The sequence below is a fragment of the Triplophysa rosa genome, linkage group LG1 (assembly GCF_024868665.1).
Source record: "Triplophysa rosa linkage group LG1, Trosa_1v2, whole genome shotgun sequence".
Classification (NCBI taxonomy): Eukaryota; Metazoa; Chordata; class Actinopteri; order Cypriniformes; family Nemacheilidae; genus Triplophysa; species Triplophysa rosa.
The window spans coordinates 38,693,782-38,715,094 of NC_079890.1; the positions used below are offsets into that span (position 1 = coordinate 38,693,782).

Sequence of the window (21,313 nt, forward strand, 5' to 3'; positions counted from 1 at the left end):
AGTTTTAGAATCGGTTTCCAAAATGCAAGACATTACATCTGAAGCATTAAAGCACTAGTTTGCATTTTCTTCAGCACCAGAGTCACCAAACACAAGTGCTGAAATAGTGACACAAAGCCCCGCCCCGAACTCACGCCATTGGTTGAGCGGCCAATACTGGGCTGGTTGGAATGTTGTGATAGTCACAGTGTTTGTGCGATCTGGGAAAATCTACCTATGAATGATGCACGTCCACATATTAAGATTGGAGAAAATATTTTTGCATGCAGAAAATGACACACCATGGGAATAAAATGGCGATTTTCTTTTGTTCTTCATACAGCACTTGTTTGAATGATCAGTGGAGTTGTGTTGAGAAAGATTGCCCGGGAATTTGCTCGGTGGAGGGCGGCTCACATATAACCACCTATGATGGCAAGACGTACAACTTTCACGGAGACTGTACTTACGTTCTTACCAAGGTTCGTGATTTCTGATGGTTTTACCTCAGCAGTAACAATTTATGAATGACTTTTCAGCACAAAACTCCTTTATTTATTTCAACTGTATTTAGATCTCATACATAAATTTATACAGCACAATTTTACATAACCGTAGTTGAGTCGAAGTGCTTTACAATGGAATAATAAAATATACATTACATACAAACTATATTAAACTGAATATCATGAGCTAATTGACTGATGCAAATAGTGCAGTTCATGATTAATCGCATCCAGAATAAATATAAATATGTCTGTGTACTGTGCATATTAATTTTGTATTTATAAACAAACATTTAGGAAATATTTGCATATATATATATATATATATATATATATATATATATAATTCAAATGATATAAAAACATTTATTCATTTTTATATTTTTCTAGTGCACAGACATATATTTTTATAAACTTAAACGTTTATTCTGGATGTGAATAAAGGGGATCTCTTCGGCGGAGTTCCCCTTTAAATGTGATTAATTGTTGAACAGTTCATAATTGTTAGTGTAAAGTTGCTCTTGACAATTCACTAGTTAGATTGTACAGTAATTCTAAACCAACATTTAAATATAACGCAAATGCTGTTCTTGGTAAATAATGAAATCTCTGTCATGTAAAATCTGTAATTCGGTGTGAATTAGCATCTTTGAATGAGCGTGTTTATTAACATCATTACACGGCTGTGTATTTCAGCAAACAGACTTTGCAGTTCTGGGAGATCTGATGAAATGTGGCCTGACCGACACTGAGACGTGTTTGAAGACGGTAACTCTGTATGTGTCCGAGGGGAACGCGGTAAGTAATCGCACATTCGACTTTCATGTGAAATGATTCTCTTTGCGTTTAAAACTGAAAGAATGTTTTGAATGTTTCAGGTGTTCAGCATTCAGTCTGATGGGAAGCTCTATGTTAACAGAATATTGTCACAGCTTCCGCTCTCAACAGGTGAATTACAGAACTGTCATGAAATTAATATCAGGACTGTCAAAATGATTAAATAATCGTCTGATTGTGATTCTTTGACCTCAGTTATTATCATCATTGCATACCTTTAGAAAAACTGGAAAATGATGTCACTGATTCTTTCTAGAATTAACACGATTCATTGTCAAAATGGTTAATTGCGATTAATTGTCTGTTTTATGGCTTTGACAATAAACCATTTCGACAATGAATCGTGACAACTCCAATGACTAAATGGATAAATGTAATTTAAACCAAATAAAAAATATGTTCCCTTGCAGCCGACGTGATGATTTTCAAGCCCACAACGTTCTTCATCATCGTCCAAACATCTTTTGGCCTTCAGCTGGAGATCCAACTGGTACCCATAATGCAGGTTTACATCAAAGCCGATGTGAGACACAAGCAGACAACTAGCGGTAAGAGAAACACAAACGTCTGGATGCTTTTGACAAAATGTATGTTCATTTTACATTTCTAATTGACTTTCCTCAGCAATACATTTAAAATTGAAAACTGAGAATTTGACTTTTGAAAATGGATTTTTTTCGTCATGTCTTTGTCTAAAATGTTTCTGTAATCTTTTGCACCAGGTCTGTGTGGTAACTTTAACAGCATTCAGGCGGACGACTTCACCACGGTCAGCGGATCTCTGGAAGGAACGGCCGCAGGTTTCGCCAACGGCTGGAAAATAAGAGCAAACTGCCCCGATGTTCAGAGTTTCTTTGAGGATCCTTGCAGTCTCAGCCTGGATAACGGTACTCTGTCTTCATTCAATATTCTGTATGGATGGTAATAAAAAGATGAGGTCTTTATTGTTGGAAAAAATAACCCTCTTCACCCGTCTGTGTTCTCAGAGAGATACGCTCAGAAATGGTGTTCTCTGCTGTCAGACCCCAATGGGGTTTTGGCTCCGTGCCACAAAGACATCAGTCCCGATATCTATCAGAAGGTGAGTTTCATCTCAGAGACTGAAAAACATCAAACCCATTGCAGTTTGAGTGCGCATGCTTTGCTTTTTCTTGAGATGGATCAATGTCAGTGTGGTTTTAATCCGACAGACCTGCGTTTATGACACCTGTAACTGTGAGAAAAGTGAGGACTGCATGTGTGCCGCTTTGTCTTCGTATGTACACGCGTGTGCGGCTAAAGGCATTGTCCTACCCAACTGGAGAAACACTACATGTGGTATGTTCTATTGTATACTTGAATTAAAACGTCCCTTCCATAATACCAGTTACTTCTAACCTCGCAAACCACGCTTCATGTCAATTATACTGAACAAAGACTTGAAATAAATCAACATGAGAGAGAGCAAGAGATGAACATCAAGCCATTTCTGGTGTTTTTCAAATCATTTGTTGTCGTTTTTCAGGGTCGTTTTCGTCCAGCTGTCCCAGCACCATGGTTTATTCCAACAGAGTTGAGAACAACAGTCGCTCCTGTCGGTGTCACAGTGAACCAGACTTCACCTGCACCGCTACATTTGATCCAGTGGACGGATGCGTCTGTCCTGAAGGGACGTATCTGGATGACAACGGCAAATGTGTTCCTCCAGACAGATGCTCATGCTACATCAAAGGTGCCGTGATCCCGCCGGGAGAAGTCACCAATAAAGATGGAACCATGTGGTACGTGTGCATCAATGAAGCCGGTCGATTAAACGTAGGCTAGTTTGTTATTCCTGAAATCAGAGTAATAGAGTTTTTTATTTCAGCACTTGCAGAGGAGGAAAACTCAACTGCATTGGACAGAGAATTCGGCAGCCATGTGAGTAGTTAAGATGCTCTGTTACTTCCTTACAAAAATGAACTATGATTTCGCTGTAGTATTTATAGTTCTTAAGTAACCGCAAATGCAATATGGTGTCAGTGTAGTATGTGTAGTAAAACCATGGTTTATTTTCCTACGTGCGTCATCGGACATCTTCGAAAACAGTCATTTGTTTGAATTCAGCACTCATGTTTTTGTGTGTTGCCATCAGCTTGCCCCAAACCGATGAAGTTCATAAACTGCACGAGTGCCGCTCCTGGATTTACAGGCTCTGAATGTCAGAAAAGCTGTAACACTGTCGAGATGGCTTGTGTAAGTCATATGATGACAAACATACTTCACTGGTTGTCTTCAGGCGGGTTGGTAACGTTGTCTGGTTGTCTGTGAAACAGATCAGCACCGAGTGTGTCTCAGGCTGTATGTGTCCGCCCGGGCTGGTGTTGGATGGTAAAGGTGGATGCATCAATGAAAATCTTTGTCCGTGCATTCACAACGGCGTGGCACACCAACCTGGAGAAACCATCAACGTGGACTGCAATACCTGGTAAAACCTTTACACTACCAGCCTTCTCTTAGAAACGTGAAAATTTGCTTTTATTGACTGATACCGATTATTAGCAAATATATATGTGCATCGCTAGTTTTTAATCTAGCCTGATCTGTTTGATACTTGCTTTTAATTAAATATATTTCACGTTTGGGTCATAATGAACAAATATACACATAACAAACAAGCATGCATAAAACTTTTGTCTTGTTGTGTTGATAAAAAAATAAAGCTGTTTTGATCATTTATGATTTTCATTGTAGGCAGGTTTTACACAGCAAAAATGTAATCTCTATTTTTTTCGTCTTGTTTTCCAGTACAAATATCCAAACATTCAAATTTACTAGAAGCAGAATGACAGATAATTAAGAATCTTCTGAAAAAATTATGGTTATGCGAAAAGCATGATGTTTGCCTAGTTTACGCTCTTACTGTAAGTTGTTTTCAACCCATGGTTGGGTCAAAAATGGACGAACCCAACCGTTGGGTAATCAGTTGACCATGGCAGGGTCGTTTCAGCCCAAAATGCTGTTTTAACCCATGGTGGGGTCAAGTTTTCAGGCTTAATTTACCCCATTGGTTGCGTTTGTCCATTTTTTGACCCAACCTAAGGTTAAAAACAACCCAGCATTTTCTCTTAGTAGCAGTGATGGGAAAGTACAGTTTTTGCAAAAAATCTTGACCAGATTCAGGCTGTGTTTAGCGAATCGCACATGAATCTACTTCTCTGTGTATTTAACATGAATGTTCTCTTTGTTTCTAGCACATGTAATGGTAGAAAATGGAAATGTACAACAAACCTGTGTCATGGCACCTGCACAGTTTATGGTGATGGGCATTACATTACATTTGATGGGAAAAGATACAATTTTGATGGAGACTGTGAATACACGCTGATAAGAGTGAGGAAACCTTTGCATTTTTTTTAATAGAGTATAAATCCCTTGTCATAACAGGACTAAAGAAATCAATAAAATATTAATTGTGAATTTGCTTTGACCCGTGCAGGACGATTGTGGTCTGTCAAATGCCAGCGGAACTTTCAGGGTTCTCACCGAGAACGTACCTTGCGGAACGACAGGCACCACCTGCTCTAAAGCGGTCAAGATCTTCCTCGGGGTGAGCGCTTGTATTACTTCTGCTCTGTTTGATGATGGAAGCGATCGGGTGCCTGATCAATAAACATTTTCTGTCTCTTAGAACAAGGAGCTCAAACTGACAGATGGAGGTTATGAAGTTTTCCAGAGGGATGTGGGGGAAGATATTCCATACCAAATTCGGATCATGGGAATTTACATGGTCATTGAGGCGAATAATGGTCTTATTGTCATATGGGACCGCAAGACAAGCATGTTCATCAAACTGAGTCCAAAATATAAGGTGAGAAAATAAACATTCTGTCGAAAATGAATTTGACTGTAAATGCATGTGGATTTTATTGTGAAACCTAGAAAACCATGTATTTTACGGTGAGTTGTAAAATGTTCTCTGGACGAAAAGTAAAATGTTTTTTTTGCCATTACTGTAGATTTAAAAAGTAATAACTCTTGCCAAATATTTGTTTGTATCATTTTCACAGTATTTTTTATTGTGTAGAATTAGTTTTCTTGGAAAGCTGTTTGATGTTTTGAGTCGATATGTTTCTCCTGTAACAGGGTGCCGTTTGTGGTCTCTGCGGAAACTACGATGGCAACACCAACAACGATTTCATGTTGAGAAGTCAAGAGGTGGTGGTCAAACCTTTGGACTTTGGAAACAGTTGGAAGGAGTCCTCCAGCTGTCCAGACGCTCTTGAAATTAAAAGTCCCTGCACAAATAACCCCTACAGACAATCCTGGGCTCAGAAACAGTGCAGCATCATTACCAGCGAAATTTTCACGACGTGCCATTCTCAAGTAAGTCGACGTGTTATCGCTAGGACTCGCCCTGTTTTTCTTGTGTTGATAACTAATATTTCCCGTTAAGGTGGATCCATCTCTGTTCTACGACGCTTGTGTGAGAGACTCCTGCGCTTGTGACAGCGGTGGAGATTGTGAATGTTTCTGTACGACTGTAGCCGCTTATGCTCAAGCCTGTAATGAAGCCGGAGCCTGCGTCGGCTGGAGAAGTCCACAAATATGTCGTGAGTCACCAATAACTTTCTCAATTCGATTAGTATAACGTAAAAAAAATCATCAACAGCCTTAAACATTTTTTTTTGCAGCGCTGTTCTGTGATTATTACAACCCACCTGGTGAATGTGAGTGGCATTACAAAGCTTGCGGCGCGACGTGTATGCAGACCTGCAGAAACCCGTCTGGAAAATGCTCAAGTCAAATACCAGCGCTTGAAGGTAAAAATAAAACTTTTGTTCTTATTTGGTGGCAAATTTAAGTTAATATCTCGGCTGCAGAGTTACGTAGAACTACACTCCCTGCTAGCACACGTACTGTACATCTGGGAGACGTCTATTTGATGTCTGCATTTACATCTGCAAGATGTCTTTTGTTTTTTTTATTGTTTGCTCATCTGTAATACGTCTCTGAAATGTCTCATGTCAGATTTCCTATATACCTATCATGAAGATGATTATGATTTGGAATGTATATTAGACTGGCTTATTAGATGTTTTTGCACTGCAGGTGTTTTCCGGATCTTTAGCAGACATCTTACAGATGTACCTGTGCTTTGGGCTGATGATATAATTCTGTGAAATGCGTTCGATTTCGTTTTTCCATAGGCTGTTACCCCAAATGTCCCCCTGGACAGTCTTACTTCGATGAGGAAACAATGAAATGTGTGGAGAAGGAGAAGTGTGGCTGCTATGACCAGCAGGGGAATCACTACGACAATCATGACAGAGTTCCTTCACCAGAGAACTGTCAAAAATGGTATGCTGCTTCCATTTCATGTCCACTTATACAACTTATGAGATGAGAGCTCAGTTTTAATTGTAATATTTATTTTTCATTTTATTCCTAAAGCATTTGCAATTCCATGGAAATCAACTGCGAATACAATGTCACTGGTAAGAAAAAATACTTACACCTCTGGTTTCCTTGACTTATCAAAGATGGGTGTCTGATGGAGTAAACAATTTCACTTCCAAATTTGCAGCTTGCACCTGCACGTTTAAAGGGAACAAATATCAGTATGGAGAAACTATATACAATACTACAGATGGGCTTGGCCACTGCATGACTGCCGTCTGTGAAAAAGATGGAGAAATTAAAAAGGATATATATCCATGTCCGACGACGCATCCAACGACCCATCCGACGACAACCCAAGCTCCAAGTACTGTCTTCAACTTCACAAGTACAACAACGGGTAACTGTATACTCCATTCTTTAACTTCATATGTAAATTTGTTTGATATTGTTCAAATAAGTAAAAAGAGTACTTCGTGCATTTATACAAGCATTTATTTTAAACAGAGCTTTTATATTTCCTTTTAAAAGAAATAGCTTTTTTACAATTTTAGAGTTTTTTATTTTATAGAAAGCCCTGTGATGTATTTTGTTAGCTTGTTTGAGATTATTACTACCACTGATTTAGTAATATTTTCAGTAAAATGATGAGTTTGACTATAACTTGTCTACTGTTATGCATATAATAATTCTAGAATAATTCTACAACTACAATGTTTAGATGATTGGTAAAAAATAATATATTTTGTATTGTTTTAAAAGATGCGCTCTTTAATTTTTGTAGTTTTAGCATGGGTAATTAATACAATTAAACAAAAAATTTCAAAAAAATGTTTAAAGTCATTTTCAGTATCGGTTTTCGGCCAAGTGCTTCCTGAATTTTTGGTATCGGTTTCAGCCCATAATTTTCATTTCGGTGCATCACTAGTTCTAAGCAATATATTGAATAACCTTTTGCTAAATTAATTATATATTAGATGTCTCTATTGACATAGAAAGTACAAAAAAATCAATGCAAAATCTCTGATCGCTTTAAATGATTTTGTTTCAGGGACATCTGTGCCAGTAACTTCAGTCAGCAAGTACACCACCGAATCAGTTTTAACAAAGACAACACCATCAACCACCTCAACTCCTCCAACAACCACATCTATTACAACTCCATCAACTACAACACCTACTACAACACCTACTACAACACCTTCAACAACTTCTCCAACTTCCTCAGGATGTATTATATCGTGCAGTTGGTCAGATTGGTTTGACTTTGGTGGCCCAACAACAGGATCTGATGGTGGTGAAGTAATATCAATTGGAAATATAATTGACACCTATCCATCCCTCTGCAAAGTTCCAGAGCAAGTTGAATGCCGTGCCAAACTTTTCCCTGGACTCCCTCTTTCACAGCTTGGTCAGGTGGTGAAGTGTAATACAAAAGATGGACTGGTTTGCTTAAATAAAGACCAAGGCTTAGCAGAGCAGTGTTTTGACTATGAGATCAGAGTGCGCTGTTGTGAGGAAAGTGGAAACTGTCCCACCACGACAACACAACCACCACCACCATCAACCACCACAACTCCTCCAGCAACCACGACATCTACTACAACTCCTTCAACAACTCCACCAACTACAACACCAACTACAACACCTTCATCAACTCCACCAACTACAACATCTACTACATCACCTTCAACAACTCCACCAACTACAACACCTCCAAGAACCAAGTACACCACCGAATCTGTTTTAACAAAGACAACACCAACACCCAAAACAACAGCACAAGTAACAACAAATAAGCCCATCTGTAGTGTTTGCTACTGGACACCATGGATGAATGTTGATTATCCTAAATTCGGACCACAGGGAGGTGACAATGAAACAATAAAAAGCATCATAAAGTCTGGACAATACAAAGTATGTGAAAACCCAGTCAAAGTTGTCTGCCAGGCTGTGCGATACCCAGGCATACCCTTATCAGAATTAAACCAAAAGGTGATATGCAACAATTCGGGATTAATTTGTGAAAATAAGGATCAAACACAGCCTATATGTCTGGATTATGAGATTAAAGCAAAATGCTGTGAAATTGTTGAATGTCCACCACCATCGGTGAGCACAAGCACATCAACAACTGCTACAGTATCTACCACTACTTCAACAACAACCACAAAATCAACCACCACAACTCCTCCAACAACCACAACACCTTCAACAACTCCACAAACTACATCACCTTCAACAACTTCTCCAACTTCCTCAGGATGTATTATGTCTTGCAGTTGGTCAGATTGGTTTGACTTTGGTGGCCCAACAACAGGATCTGATGGTGGTGAAGTAATATCAATTGGAAATATAATTGACACCTATCCATCCCTCTGCAAAGTTCCAGAGCAAGTTGAATGCCGTGCCAAACTTTTCCCTGGACTCCCTCTTTCACAGCTTGGTCAGGTGGTGAAGTGTAATACAAAAGATGGACTGGTTTGCTTAAATAAAGACCAAGGCTTAGCAGAGCAGTGTTTTGACTATGAGATCAGAGTGCGCTGTTGTGAGGAAAGTGGAAACTGTCCCACCACGACAACACAACCACCACCACCATCAACCACCACAACTCCTCCAACAACCACCACAACATCTACTACAACTCCACCAACTACAACACCAACCACAACTCCTTCAACAACTCCACCAACTACAACATCTACTACAACACCTTCAACAACTCCACCAACTACAACACCAACTACAACACCTTCATCAACTTCTCCAACTTCCTCAGGATGTATTATGTCTTGCAGTTGGTCAGATTGGTTTGACTTTGGTGGCCCAACAACAGGATCTGATGGTGGTGAAGTAATATCAATTGGAAATATAATTGACACCTATCCATCCCTCTGCAAAGTTCCAGAGCAAGTTGAATGCCGTGCCAAACTTTTCCCTGGACTCCCTCTTTCACAGCTTGGTCAGGTGGTGAAGTGTAATACAAAAGATGGACTGGTTTGTCTGAACAAGGACCAGGGTGTTACTCAGCAGTGCTTCGAATATGAGATCAGAGTGTTATGTTGTAATGAAAACTGCACTCCAACTACAACTATTACCACCACTAAATCGACACCCTCAACAACAGCAAGTTCCATGGCTCCACACTCCACACCTCCATGTGTTTGTAATTGGTCAGAATGGATTGATTTCGGAGGCCCAACTACCGGTCTTCAGGGTGGTGAAATTATACCTATAAAAGGAATAATGAATACAATTTCTAATGGTTGCTCTTCTCCAACTAAAGTTGAATGCCGTTCAAAACTTTACCCTGATCTGTTACTATCACAGTTGGGACAGGAAGTGATATGTAATACTGAGGATGGACTTGTTTGCTTAAACAAGAATCAGCTTATTACACAGCAGTGTTTTGATTATGAGATCAAAGTGTATTGTTGCCAAGGATTGTGTGGCACAACTACATCGCCAAAATCACCCACACTGCCTACGTTGTCAGTTATAACGCATTCAACAAAGGGGCTCAGCACAGCTCACCACAAGTGTGTCTGTGAAGTAAATGGTCATGAATTTGAGCTAGGTAATGTGGGCATAATAACTTGCAGATTTGTGTCAGTATTTTATGTATTGTTTTCTTTTTGGAACAAAATTCCTGTCATGGTCATGGTCCCCCTTCTATGTTTTTTTTTTCCACAGGATCGGTCATTTATAATAAAACTGATGGAGATGGATGGTGCTATACAGCAAAATGTGTCAAAACCGAAGAGAAAAAGTGTGATGTGGTCGTAACGCAAGGACCCTGTCCAACAACAGTCCCACCAACAACAGTCCCACCTACAACGTCAGGCAACTGTGATTATCACGTTCCTCCCCTAAGGGTAGGTACTTTCCAAGCTGATGAGGAAGTTTTTAGTGTCTTAGATTTCCTTCCTTCAGGAAACTGGGGGATACCTAGTTTTTCATTGCATTCTACCCAGCAAACACAACTGAAAATAACATTTGACACAGGTATTGGACTTTCAAATGATATCGATCACAAATTAACAGGACATTTTTTTTATTTTTAGAATGGCGAATCTGTTAATGTAGGAAATTGCCATGTTGACACATGCATGAACGGTACAATAGAACATGCGCCGGTACAGTGTGGACCTGTCAAGTATCCTGTGTGTGAGAACCAATATCCACCTGTGAAAGTCCCAGACGAGTCTGGATGCTGTTATAAATACGAGTGCCAATGTAAGTCGCTGTGGCGTGCTGATATTTTGCTTCCTTAGTTTTTAACTCGTGGTTCAAAAATGCACTTTATATATCGTTTCAGGTATCTGCAATGGCTTTGGAGACCCACATTACATCACATTTGATGGAACGTATTACCCGTTTCAAGGAAACTGCTCTTACGTCCTTGTCAAAGAAATTGATCCCAAGTACAATTTTAGCGTTATCATTGACAACGTTTTCTGTGATGCTGAAGACGGTCTCTCCTGCCCCAAGTCCCTGACGATTTACTACAAATCTTTTGAGATCCTGATGTCCCAGGAGCTTTCTAACAGTGTTCTTAACAATGTGGTAAATAAGCTCATTTTAACTGTATTCAGAAATGGCAGTTTATGAAATATGTCTGTGACAGTTGTTCTAGAAGTCAGAATGCTTTGTGTCACGGTCCGAGAAGGGAAGAACCCAAGAGCAGGCAGCAGTGGTGGGACAACAAAGACTTTAATAATAACACAAAACAAATGCCCACGATGGGGTAACAAGAACAGGACTAAATGACAAAAACAGAAACCAAAACACTACCCACTTGGGGACAAAAAACAAGAGAACGAGATACTAAATTAAACTAAACACGACTGGGACTAGACTAAAGAAACACAGCAACAAGACGGGGTATAATTCCAACAAGGCTGGGAGTAAACCACAGTTTATCGCACTAGGCAAGACAAACAGAGCATATGAGTAAAACGAACGAGCACAGGACAGCAAACACAAGGGCATTAAATAGGGAGACTAACAAAGGATAATTAACAAGGGACTGGTGTCAGGAATGAAACACTGATGGAAAGCTAAACGAGGAAATGAGAGGGGCGGGGACAAAGACGAGTCCGGAGAGAGCGCATGCTATGTCAACCAACAATAACATGTCTCTCTCCACACAAAACATGAGGCTCTGTCATGATCCTGCCACTAGACCAAGAAAGACATGACATGATGAGGCAGAATCATGACTACTTTGTGTCATCCCTGGATGCTAATGGTGTAAAATAATTACAACATGCTTGATTGGGACTGTTGATGATGAGTTTGCCTTGAGACTGTACATATTTATATTTCTGTTTTGTCTTAGATTTATGTGAACCACAGGAGATTCAGTCTGCCGTTTCAGAATGAAGATTTCCGTATCACAGAGAACGGGATCGAGTCTCTCGTGGTCATACCTGCGATTAATGCGCAAATCTCTTTTACCGGCATGATGTTTTCCATCCACCTCCCGTGGCAGTACTTCCATGGTAACACAGAGGGCCAGTGTGGTAAGTCTATACTTCAGGAAACCCTGACCGAGGACGTGGACACAAAATATTTATAAAGACTCTTTTAGTATAGATATTTTAGTATTTTAGTATAGTTTGGCAGTTTTATGTTTTCATGACATCTCTCTCGTCATTTTAGGGACATGTGACAATAACCAAACAGATGATTGTCGCTTGCCAAATGGCACCGTTATATCATCCTGCCAGGATATGGCTCCACATTGGAATGTCAACAACAGCAACAGTGTTTGTCCGCCACCGAAACCAGAGCCCACGCCGAAACCGTGCCAACCTCCGAAAATCTGCGAAATCTTCGAGAGCGAGTGAGCAGTCCACATGAATGTTATGATACTTCCTTACAATGAGAACGTAACAATTCGCAGCGAATTCTTATCAGTTTGTAACGTTATGCTTTCGTGACACTGACAGGGTTAGGGGTGTGGCTTCATTATAGCTTTTTCCTAATAATCGTGCAATTTTGTATGACTCGCATTGTAAGAATTCGTACGAACTAGAGCCGTCGTAAAATAGTTGGAGATTTTAAAGATTAGAGCGGATGTGAATGTTAAACAGAGTCAACATATTATTTTTCAGTTAATGATTCTATTGAAGCACTTAGTATCCCCTAAATGCAAAGCTGGTGTTTTTGAGTGTTTGCATTTATTGAGGAACTTGATTATTCATTCTTTCAGCGAATCAGTATTTCAGGTAACTAGTTTCAACAGTTAATAACCTTGAATCTGTTGAATGTTGTGACGGCTCATTGCGTTGGCTTCCTTTGATCATCTGTGCAGGATCTTCGCCAAATGCCATAATTTGGTCCCTTTTAAGCCGTTTGTGAAAGGGTGCATCTATGACGTTTGCAACATGAACAAGACCATGGGATGCGCCAGCCTGCAGGCGTATGCGGATGAATGTGCGCTGGCAGGAGTATGTGTGGACTGGAGAAGCGCTACAGATGGAGTCTGTGGTCAGTATGTGAACATATTACCATAATCACAGCCGTCTTTATCACTCTCGTCTAAACATGTCACTGTTTCATCCGTTAAGACTTTGAATGCAAAGCGCCGCAGGTGTATCAAGCGTGCGGACCTGAGGTGGAGCCCACCTGTGATGAGAGGTATTTGAAATATAACCTGAACGTTTGTTATACGAGTGTGTGGATTTGTGAAAGTGAAAATCATTATTCTTGTTCATCGTGTTAGATTCAACCTGAAATATATATATAGAAGAGACGCTTTCCGCGCTTTGGAATCCATGACATGGGAAGGTTGTTACTGTCCGAACGGCACTACACTTCTGAGTTCAGCTTATGATATCTGCGTTCCCACCTGCGGTGAGTGCACTTTCACACCTGTCGCTATTGAAGCAGATTTAAAGAATGTCTGGATGTGATGCTTTTATTCAATAAATAGAAGGGTCTTCATGGATCGTTCATACACTACAGGGGTTTTTATGAAAAAGTTCTAAAGTTAAGAAATGTGTCCTTTCAGAGTGAATTGTAAACATACAATTTTCTTAATTTTCCAGAGATTTGTTTGTTACCAAATGGAGGATGGAAGAAGGTACGAAAACGGAACAAATAAACAGATATTGATCTTATTTGTTCAATCATTTCAAATAGGGCTGTGAAGCGATTAAACGCGTCCAGAATAAACGTTTGGGTTTACATAATCTATGTCTGTGTACTTCGCATATTTATTTGGTATTTAAAAACTCACACATTCATGTAAACATATTTAGGAAATATTCACATATTAAATATAAATGTTTATTCATTTTTCCAGTATATATTTCTTAAATTTATGCATGTACGTGTATGCTTTTTATATATACAAAATGAATATGCACAGTACACAGACATAGATTATGTAAACGCAAACGTTTATTCTAGATTGCTTCGCAGCCCTAACATTGCAGTGATATCATGGATGTGTGTGAGTTTCATTCATTTAAACTGGTCATTTATCTGAAGGTTAACGACTCGTGGATCATGGGCTGTGAGATATGCACGTGTATGGAAGACTTGACTATTCGCTGTGAAGCTCATCCATGTGCAACAGAAACACCACAAGTCTGCATTGAGCTCGGTCAGTTGGAAGTTACTAAAACAGAGAACTGCTGCACAAAAACCAGTTGTGGTGAGTCACTTCCCTTCATTAGTGTTACTCATGACGATTTCTACATTTTCGAGAAATTGTTAGAAAACTTCAAGAACAGTCAAAATGTGTATCCTTCACATCAGTGTGTTGAATTTACACGGTGTTCAGAGAATTTAACGGATACGATCGCGAATGGTGTTTGTTGAGATATGTTTTTATTTCTCCACTTTTCTAGAATGTGATGTCAGTCTTTGTCCCAGTACGAACTTCACGTGTCCTGCTGGATACAGTTCGGAGATAACAATGGGAGTCTGCTGTCCGATCTCTGGCTGTTGTGAGTAAAGATTCACTTTAATAACCTCTCGCTTGATGAGAAATGACAGAACTTATTGAAACGAAATGTACTTTCTGTACCGTACAGTGCCGAAACCTGTCTGTGTGTTCAATAACACTGAATATATGGTAAGACACCAACTTTTAATAGATTATATATATATTCATAATTTGGCCTAACGCAGTGAATTCAGATGTTAGTTAACGTAATTCCCCGTCTCATTTCAGCCCGGATCGGTTGTGCCTGCGAACCCGTGTGAGAATTGTGTGTGTGGTGATAATGTGGATCCCAAGACTCAACTACATGCTATTGAATGTCAGCCTGTTAAATGTGACCCATACTGTCCACTGGTAAGAGGAATACAAGCCATCCAATTCAATAATTCACTTCAATTCCTTTTTGTCACATATACAGTTACACGCAGGGTACAGCCTATGTAGGTCTGGTAACGGCTCAAGCATAAACGGCTCAAGTGTTTTTATTGTGTACAATTATAATTTGGAAAATGTAACACAAAATGTGCACTTTTCAGAGCGTTGTGTTTGTTTTTTACAAACATACTGAGCACATTGACCGATTTCACACTAATGTAATGTCATAGCATAAGAATAAGTTTAAATCATAAACGGTATTAAAGTTGGAAGAGAAGTAATGCACCAATCACACACGAAACAATAAAGGAATATAACATTTTACAATATTACAAATCATAAATTTTTTTTTGAAACCATAGAGGCAGTCTTGATAAAGTTGAAACGTTTAATGAATTAATAATAAATAAATGATCAAAAGTTAAATAAATAATAAATGTTTGTTTCGTTTAAGGGATACTCGTATCAGCCGGTGGCCGGTCAGTGCTGTGGGAAGTGTGTACAGACGAGCTGCGTCGCTGTATATCAATCAAACATCACATACACCATCAACGTCAGTTTCATGCGTTTGTTTCTTAGATTTTTATTGAAAGAAATCGATTATCACCTGATAAAGACGACTCCGAATGACATGCTCCTGTGTTTTCAGCCTGGTGACATGTGGTCGCCCCCTGGTGATAACTGTACGAAGTTCGAGTGTGTGAAGGTTGGAAAGCAGTTCATGACCATAGAGGCAAAGATCATGTGTCCATCATTCAATCCAACCGAATGTGTTCCTGTGAGTGGACAACAGTACATCCAGTAACGGTCACATGGTTTTATTCCACGTGTGTGTGTAACGGTTGTGTTATTTTCTCGCTCTTGCAGGGAACGCAGGTCGTGGCTCCTGATGGATGTTGCCTTATATGTGCGTGTTTTATTTTCTCAATATTGTGCATAAAGTAAGTTCAAATCGGTTCAACTTAAGTGTATATTGATGTTACGTCTCATCTTCACAGGCGAGGTCATGCCAAAGCATTGCAATGTCAGCAGGAGATCAACATACCTGGAGAGCAACGGCTGTAAGACGTTAACACCAGTAGAGATGGGCACGTGTGACGGATCCTGTGGCACATATTCCATGTAAGTTACAACGACAATACACGTTTTGCGGATTTGCTAGAACTGTGGACACAGACATCCATTAGAAAGAGTGTGACGTAAAAACATGTTATTCAATGTTATTTCATGACTTCTACACACGTTCAGGTACTCCACCAAATACAACGCGGTGCAACATTCATGTTCTTGTTGTCGGGAAATGGCCACATCAGAGCGGGAAGCAGAGCTCCTCTGTCCAAACGGATCTAAAGTCATACACACATACGTGTTCATCGAGACGTGCGGCTGTGTGGAGACGGATTGTGTCGATCAACAGCTCTCGGCCAAAAAACAGCGACACAAACGCTCGCAACGCTAAAATCTAAACTCTTATTCTATTTATGGCTTGAGTTAATTATATGAGTTTTATCTGCATTCATTCTCTTCATCTCTGTTATTATTTCCTTTCAGTTTTAAAATTCAATAAATATTTGCAAATCGCACAGTGGTCATGTCGAGTGTTTGAAAAGAATGTCATTTCTGTAAGACGTAGAATCTCTTATGCACCACAAAATGGCTTTTATCATATCATGCTTAACATTTTCATTTTCACGTTTTAGAATAATAGCAAAACTATTGTAATAACACAAATGTAACGTTAAGAAACATTTTGTGACTAAGGAGAAATAAAAGAAATGAAATCTACGTTCTCTTTGATGATCTTCAGTGTAGTCAGTGTTTGTTTCAAATACTCAGAAATGGTCTCTTGTCATTTCTTCTCCAAGCAGCTTCTTGAGGTCTCGCCCTGAGATGATAAACTCTCAACTCAACTTTTTTCTGACACACACACTTTCAATCAAAAGATTTTGAAATGAAAAACATTTAAGTCTTGTGACCTTAAACTTTTAGTTATCAATGTTATTAAATGTCTGTTGTCTCGCTGTACCGTGAGTGCAGAAGAGTCACAGCATTTTCTTAAAATAGTTCAAAGAAACTAATCACTGAAAGTAATGGTTTATACATAAATAAATATCATATAGTGTATATTATGAAGACATACAGTATAGATGCGGTTTCCCGGACAGGGCTTAAAGGCTTTTACACTGTAAAAAACATCTGGAAAAATAAAGAGATTTTCGGTCAGCTGGAGCGACAGCAATTTACAGTCAAATAATATTTTTTTCCTGTACAATTAATGGATTTATGGATATATGGGCCATTCTACAGAATTGGTGCAAAATCAGAGTGGGGAACATCTTGAAAAAAAATCCAGGATTAATTTATTTATGCAAATTGTATAATATCAAAGGTACACATTTCTAGTAACTGTGCAGTTCATTTTCATATTGAAATTTCAGAAAATTTTGAAATATTCTTCCTCTCCCAAAATTTGTCACTACCGAAACACAATAATATATAATTTAATTACATTTACATATTAAGATTTTGTTTAAATCTACTTTTTAAATATATTTTTGATATTTAAAAAAAATGTTTTCACATGTAAATCAGTAACAGTTACAACTTTAACAACATTTCAAGTGTAATTTATGAGATTTGTTGTATTTTGAATCCAATCTTTCTTTGTAAAAGGCAAACAATTGATCATACCGATTTCAAAGTTAAGGATTCCATAGTTTATATATACATTGAACCAAACACTATCATAACATCTTAGTTGATCATTTAATATACTACATTTTCAGTAGCGATGGTAATGTTTTGGTAGCGATCTCAATATTTAATATGCACAGCTGAATCAGACTTTCAACATTTTATGTTAATACAAATAACTAACTATGTTGCACATACTCAGCAAGCACATATAGCAGACACGCATCTGACAGTAAATATCTAATAGAAAACCTACAGCTCACATAATATATCAGCACTAAAACATACTAAAATACTTATGATTTACATAACTTTAATTGTTTATTTCCCCAAATAAAGGATTACGTGTTCTCTTTTGTCATTACCGAAACAATGATACCCAAGTGAAACGTTTCGGTCATGACTGTTTTGGTCATGACAATATTTGAATACTTTTGAACCTAGCTCAAAGATGCTAATCAGCACATGGTTACAAAGCACAGTTCAGAACAGATGCACACACATAAAAACTACATTTTCTGAAAAAACAACCAAAAAAGTTTGCTTAATTGCAGAAAAAATATGTTTGGTAGTGACGTTCCTTAAAGTTACACACAGATTTTCAGACTTTTGTACACATTTGTTTTAAAATGATAAGACCGATCTATTCACCATGTAGCTATTAGAGAGAGGGACACAGTAATAATTCTTGACAAAAATGTAGGGCTGTGGCTAAATGGATTCAAACATACACTGTTTCGTTAGTGACATGACGGGAGACATTTTTTTGACATAAAGTTTAATCATTTAAAAATAAAATATTAAATAAATATTTTTTTGAACTTCACTTTTTAAAAAAACATCAAAAAGAATGGAAAAAAATGATTAAAAAAATATATAATTTTCATAAATTGAAATAGTTAAAATCATAGTTATTTATATATATATATATATATATTAAGCTGATATTATAAATATTATTGTTGGTTTCAATAGATGATAGAACCCTGATAGCACACATACATCTGGTTTACGTCTATTTGACGTCTGCATTTACATCTGCAAGACATCTACAATACATCGTTTGCTCATCTGCAATACGTCTCGGAGATGTCTGCTGTCAGACGTCATATAGACATCTAGAAGATGTCTGTAAGATATTTATGATTTAGAACGGATGTACAACAGCTCTTTCTAAGATGTTTAGCAGATGTTTTTAAGCAGCAGATCTCCAGATCTTTAGCAGACGTATTACAGACGTTCAGACGTCTCCGAGACATATTGCAGATGAGCAAACTATGTATTTAAGATGTCTTGCAGATGTAAATGCAGACGTTAAATAGACGTAAACCAGATGGATTGTGCTATCTGGGAAGGATCTTAGTAAACGACTAAGATTTGAATGCTTTTTAAATGTGTTTTTTATGTGGGACAGCAATTTGCACAAATTCTGTGGAATGGCCCATGCATAATAAATTGTTTTCCCTTTTTTTCTTGTAAATCTGGGGTCTTTTACAAGAAATATGTCTAATTTTACAGTTTTTGACCCTATTTAAAAAATACACTGTAAAAATAAAATCTTGTTAAAAAGCGGAAATTTTCTGGCAGCTGGGATGCCAGAAATAAACGGTAAAATCATGTACTTCCCTGTAAAAATGTTTTCCAGTTTTTCTTTTAAATTTGCGGTCTTTTTCTGTAATTTAAAAAATAGATAAAAACATTTTTTTCATATGTTTTACGTGAAAATGTGTAAAAAAGTCAACGTAAAAGATGTTTTTTTACAGTGTAGTCCCAGACTAACTTAAATGTTGACGGTGTCCTGATCGAAAACCACTCGCACTGACATATCTTGCAATACATCCGTGTGATTGTGTTGTCTCAAGATGCACACCAGTAATGTTTTTTTGTAAAGTATGTTTTAAATATCCTTTAATATCCTAATTTAACTAAGGCCTTGTCCTGGCTTAAGCTAGTCCTTGTCTGGGAAACCACACCCATATAGTTTTGAGCTCTTATAAGCTACTCATAAGTGTTGTGTTTGACACAGATGATCATTTGTCATTTTGTTTTTCCATTTTGTCCTTAAATATAACCCTCCGGGTATCTAATGATGAGATTCCCTTCCTTGTGTACGTGCATAACAAGTGTATATTTCTCTCTATATGTGTATTGCGAAAGTGAGCTTTACTTTAAACACTTTCAATCTATCTGTCACGTCAGATTTAAGGTGTCACAGTGGTGGCCATCGATCATGGCAATGTGTGTTTCAATGACGCCATTGACTTTGGCATCCTGAATTGGGTTTTATTTCAAAGCCAATATTAAGCTCCATCTGTTTGCGTTTGACTTACTATAATACCTGTAGTCCACCTACAGTGAAATATGACGGGGCCGTGACGACACCCGGAGCTCCTGCTCTCAACGAACCCTGTGTTTCCGCACATAACCTCTGACAGGACCGGTGAACCCGAGAGCCTTCCGAACGCTTTACATTACAGCTCAAATCTGACATTTAGGCCCTGTTTCACAGGCTTAGCTGAAGCCAGGACTATGCCTGAGTTACATGAAGATATTTAAAAGATCACTTTTATAAAAATGCCTTCGAAGAATACATTAGTGGTGTGCTTCTCGACACAAAACAATGGCACTGATATATTTTAAGATATTTCTGGGCAAGTTATATTCAGTTAAGACAGGTCACACATCCAGACCTCAATATGAAACATTTAGTAGTTTTGATTTGGATTTAACAGTTGATGACGAGTACATTTTCATCCTTATGGTTTTTAAAATCGAATAATTTCAATGAAATCACTTTCCGAGAGAGAGATGTTGACCTCTCCTTTGATCCGGATGCAGATCCTGGAAAGCCTCGCGACCTAACCCTGCCGCTCTGCAGCAATAAGAGAAACTCTTTCTTTCTTTCTTTCTTTGGACAAAAGTAAAGTACGAGAGTTTTGTAAAGGAGTGCTGGCACCACTGAGTCACTATTTCAGGATTAATGTATTATGTAGTTTCTGTTCAGTGCTGGGATCAATATTTATACATCATTAGTTCAATGGAGTCAAAGGACCCCACCCCAACAAACTCTTGCTCAATCTCACACATTGCAGAACACACACACCGACACCACAAATACACTTTTTATTTAACTTATTCACATCTGATTGTATTGCATGCTGGGATACTTTGGGATTTTTCAGACACAAACAACAAGACTTGGGCAGAGTCAAATACGTAAATGTCAAAGTTAAAGTGAGATATTTGTATTTAACTCTATATCACATAATTCTACCAAATACGTACACCTGAATAACTTTCCTTCCATCCATAGCTAGAAATACTCAAGAGATATGAGATATCCAACCCCAAACCCATGATACGCCACAACAGCAGGCCTGTAACAGAGGAGAATGTGTCGTTGTCCAATGTCCTACAAAGTATTTTGTATGTATGTTTATATTATTATGAATTGTAATAAATTCCCTCGGTGTTCATCCATCTGTCAGTTTAGATTATGCTGTCATTGAAGATAAACACAACGCTTGACTCCACCTTCACTTGACTCGTATGTGCCTATAAAGCTGTGCGTACAGAAGTGTTTGTTTCTCACTGAACCTGTGGAGAG

General features: G+C 38.3%; 1 protein-coding gene across 1 annotated transcript; it reads left to right on the forward strand.

Annotated features, from left to right (window-relative positions):
• Positions 1-1,196: 1,196 nt before the first annotated feature.
• LOC130550760 (mucin-5AC-like) lies at positions 1,197-16,515 on the forward strand. The gene is made up of 38 exons (XM_057328294.1): positions 1,197-1,283; positions 1,364-1,433; positions 1,733-1,870; positions 2,045-2,209; positions 2,309-2,403; positions 2,513-2,639; positions 2,827-3,082; positions 3,169-3,221; positions 3,436-3,536; positions 3,617-3,768; positions 4,535-4,673; positions 4,780-4,890; positions 4,972-5,151; positions 5,427-5,666; positions 5,737-5,893; positions 5,975-6,103; positions 6,491-6,641; positions 6,735-6,778; positions 7,732-9,842; positions 10,011-10,257; positions 10,374-10,555; positions 10,745-10,916; positions 10,999-11,243; positions 12,022-12,205; positions 12,345-12,528; positions 13,000-13,175; positions 13,256-13,325; positions 13,411-13,541; positions 13,736-13,770; positions 14,181-14,346; positions 14,543-14,641; positions 14,729-14,769; positions 14,869-14,991; positions 15,467-15,565; positions 15,662-15,790; positions 15,880-15,919; positions 16,011-16,134; positions 16,261-16,515. Exons 1-38 carry the CDS (start codon positions 1,212-1,214, stop codon positions 16,469-16,471), a joined length of 7,149 nt encoding a protein of 2,382 aa, XP_057184277.1. The 5' UTR covers positions 1,197-1,211; the 3' UTR covers positions 16,472-16,515.
• The last annotated feature ends 4,798 nt before the right edge of the window (positions 16,516-21,313 follow it).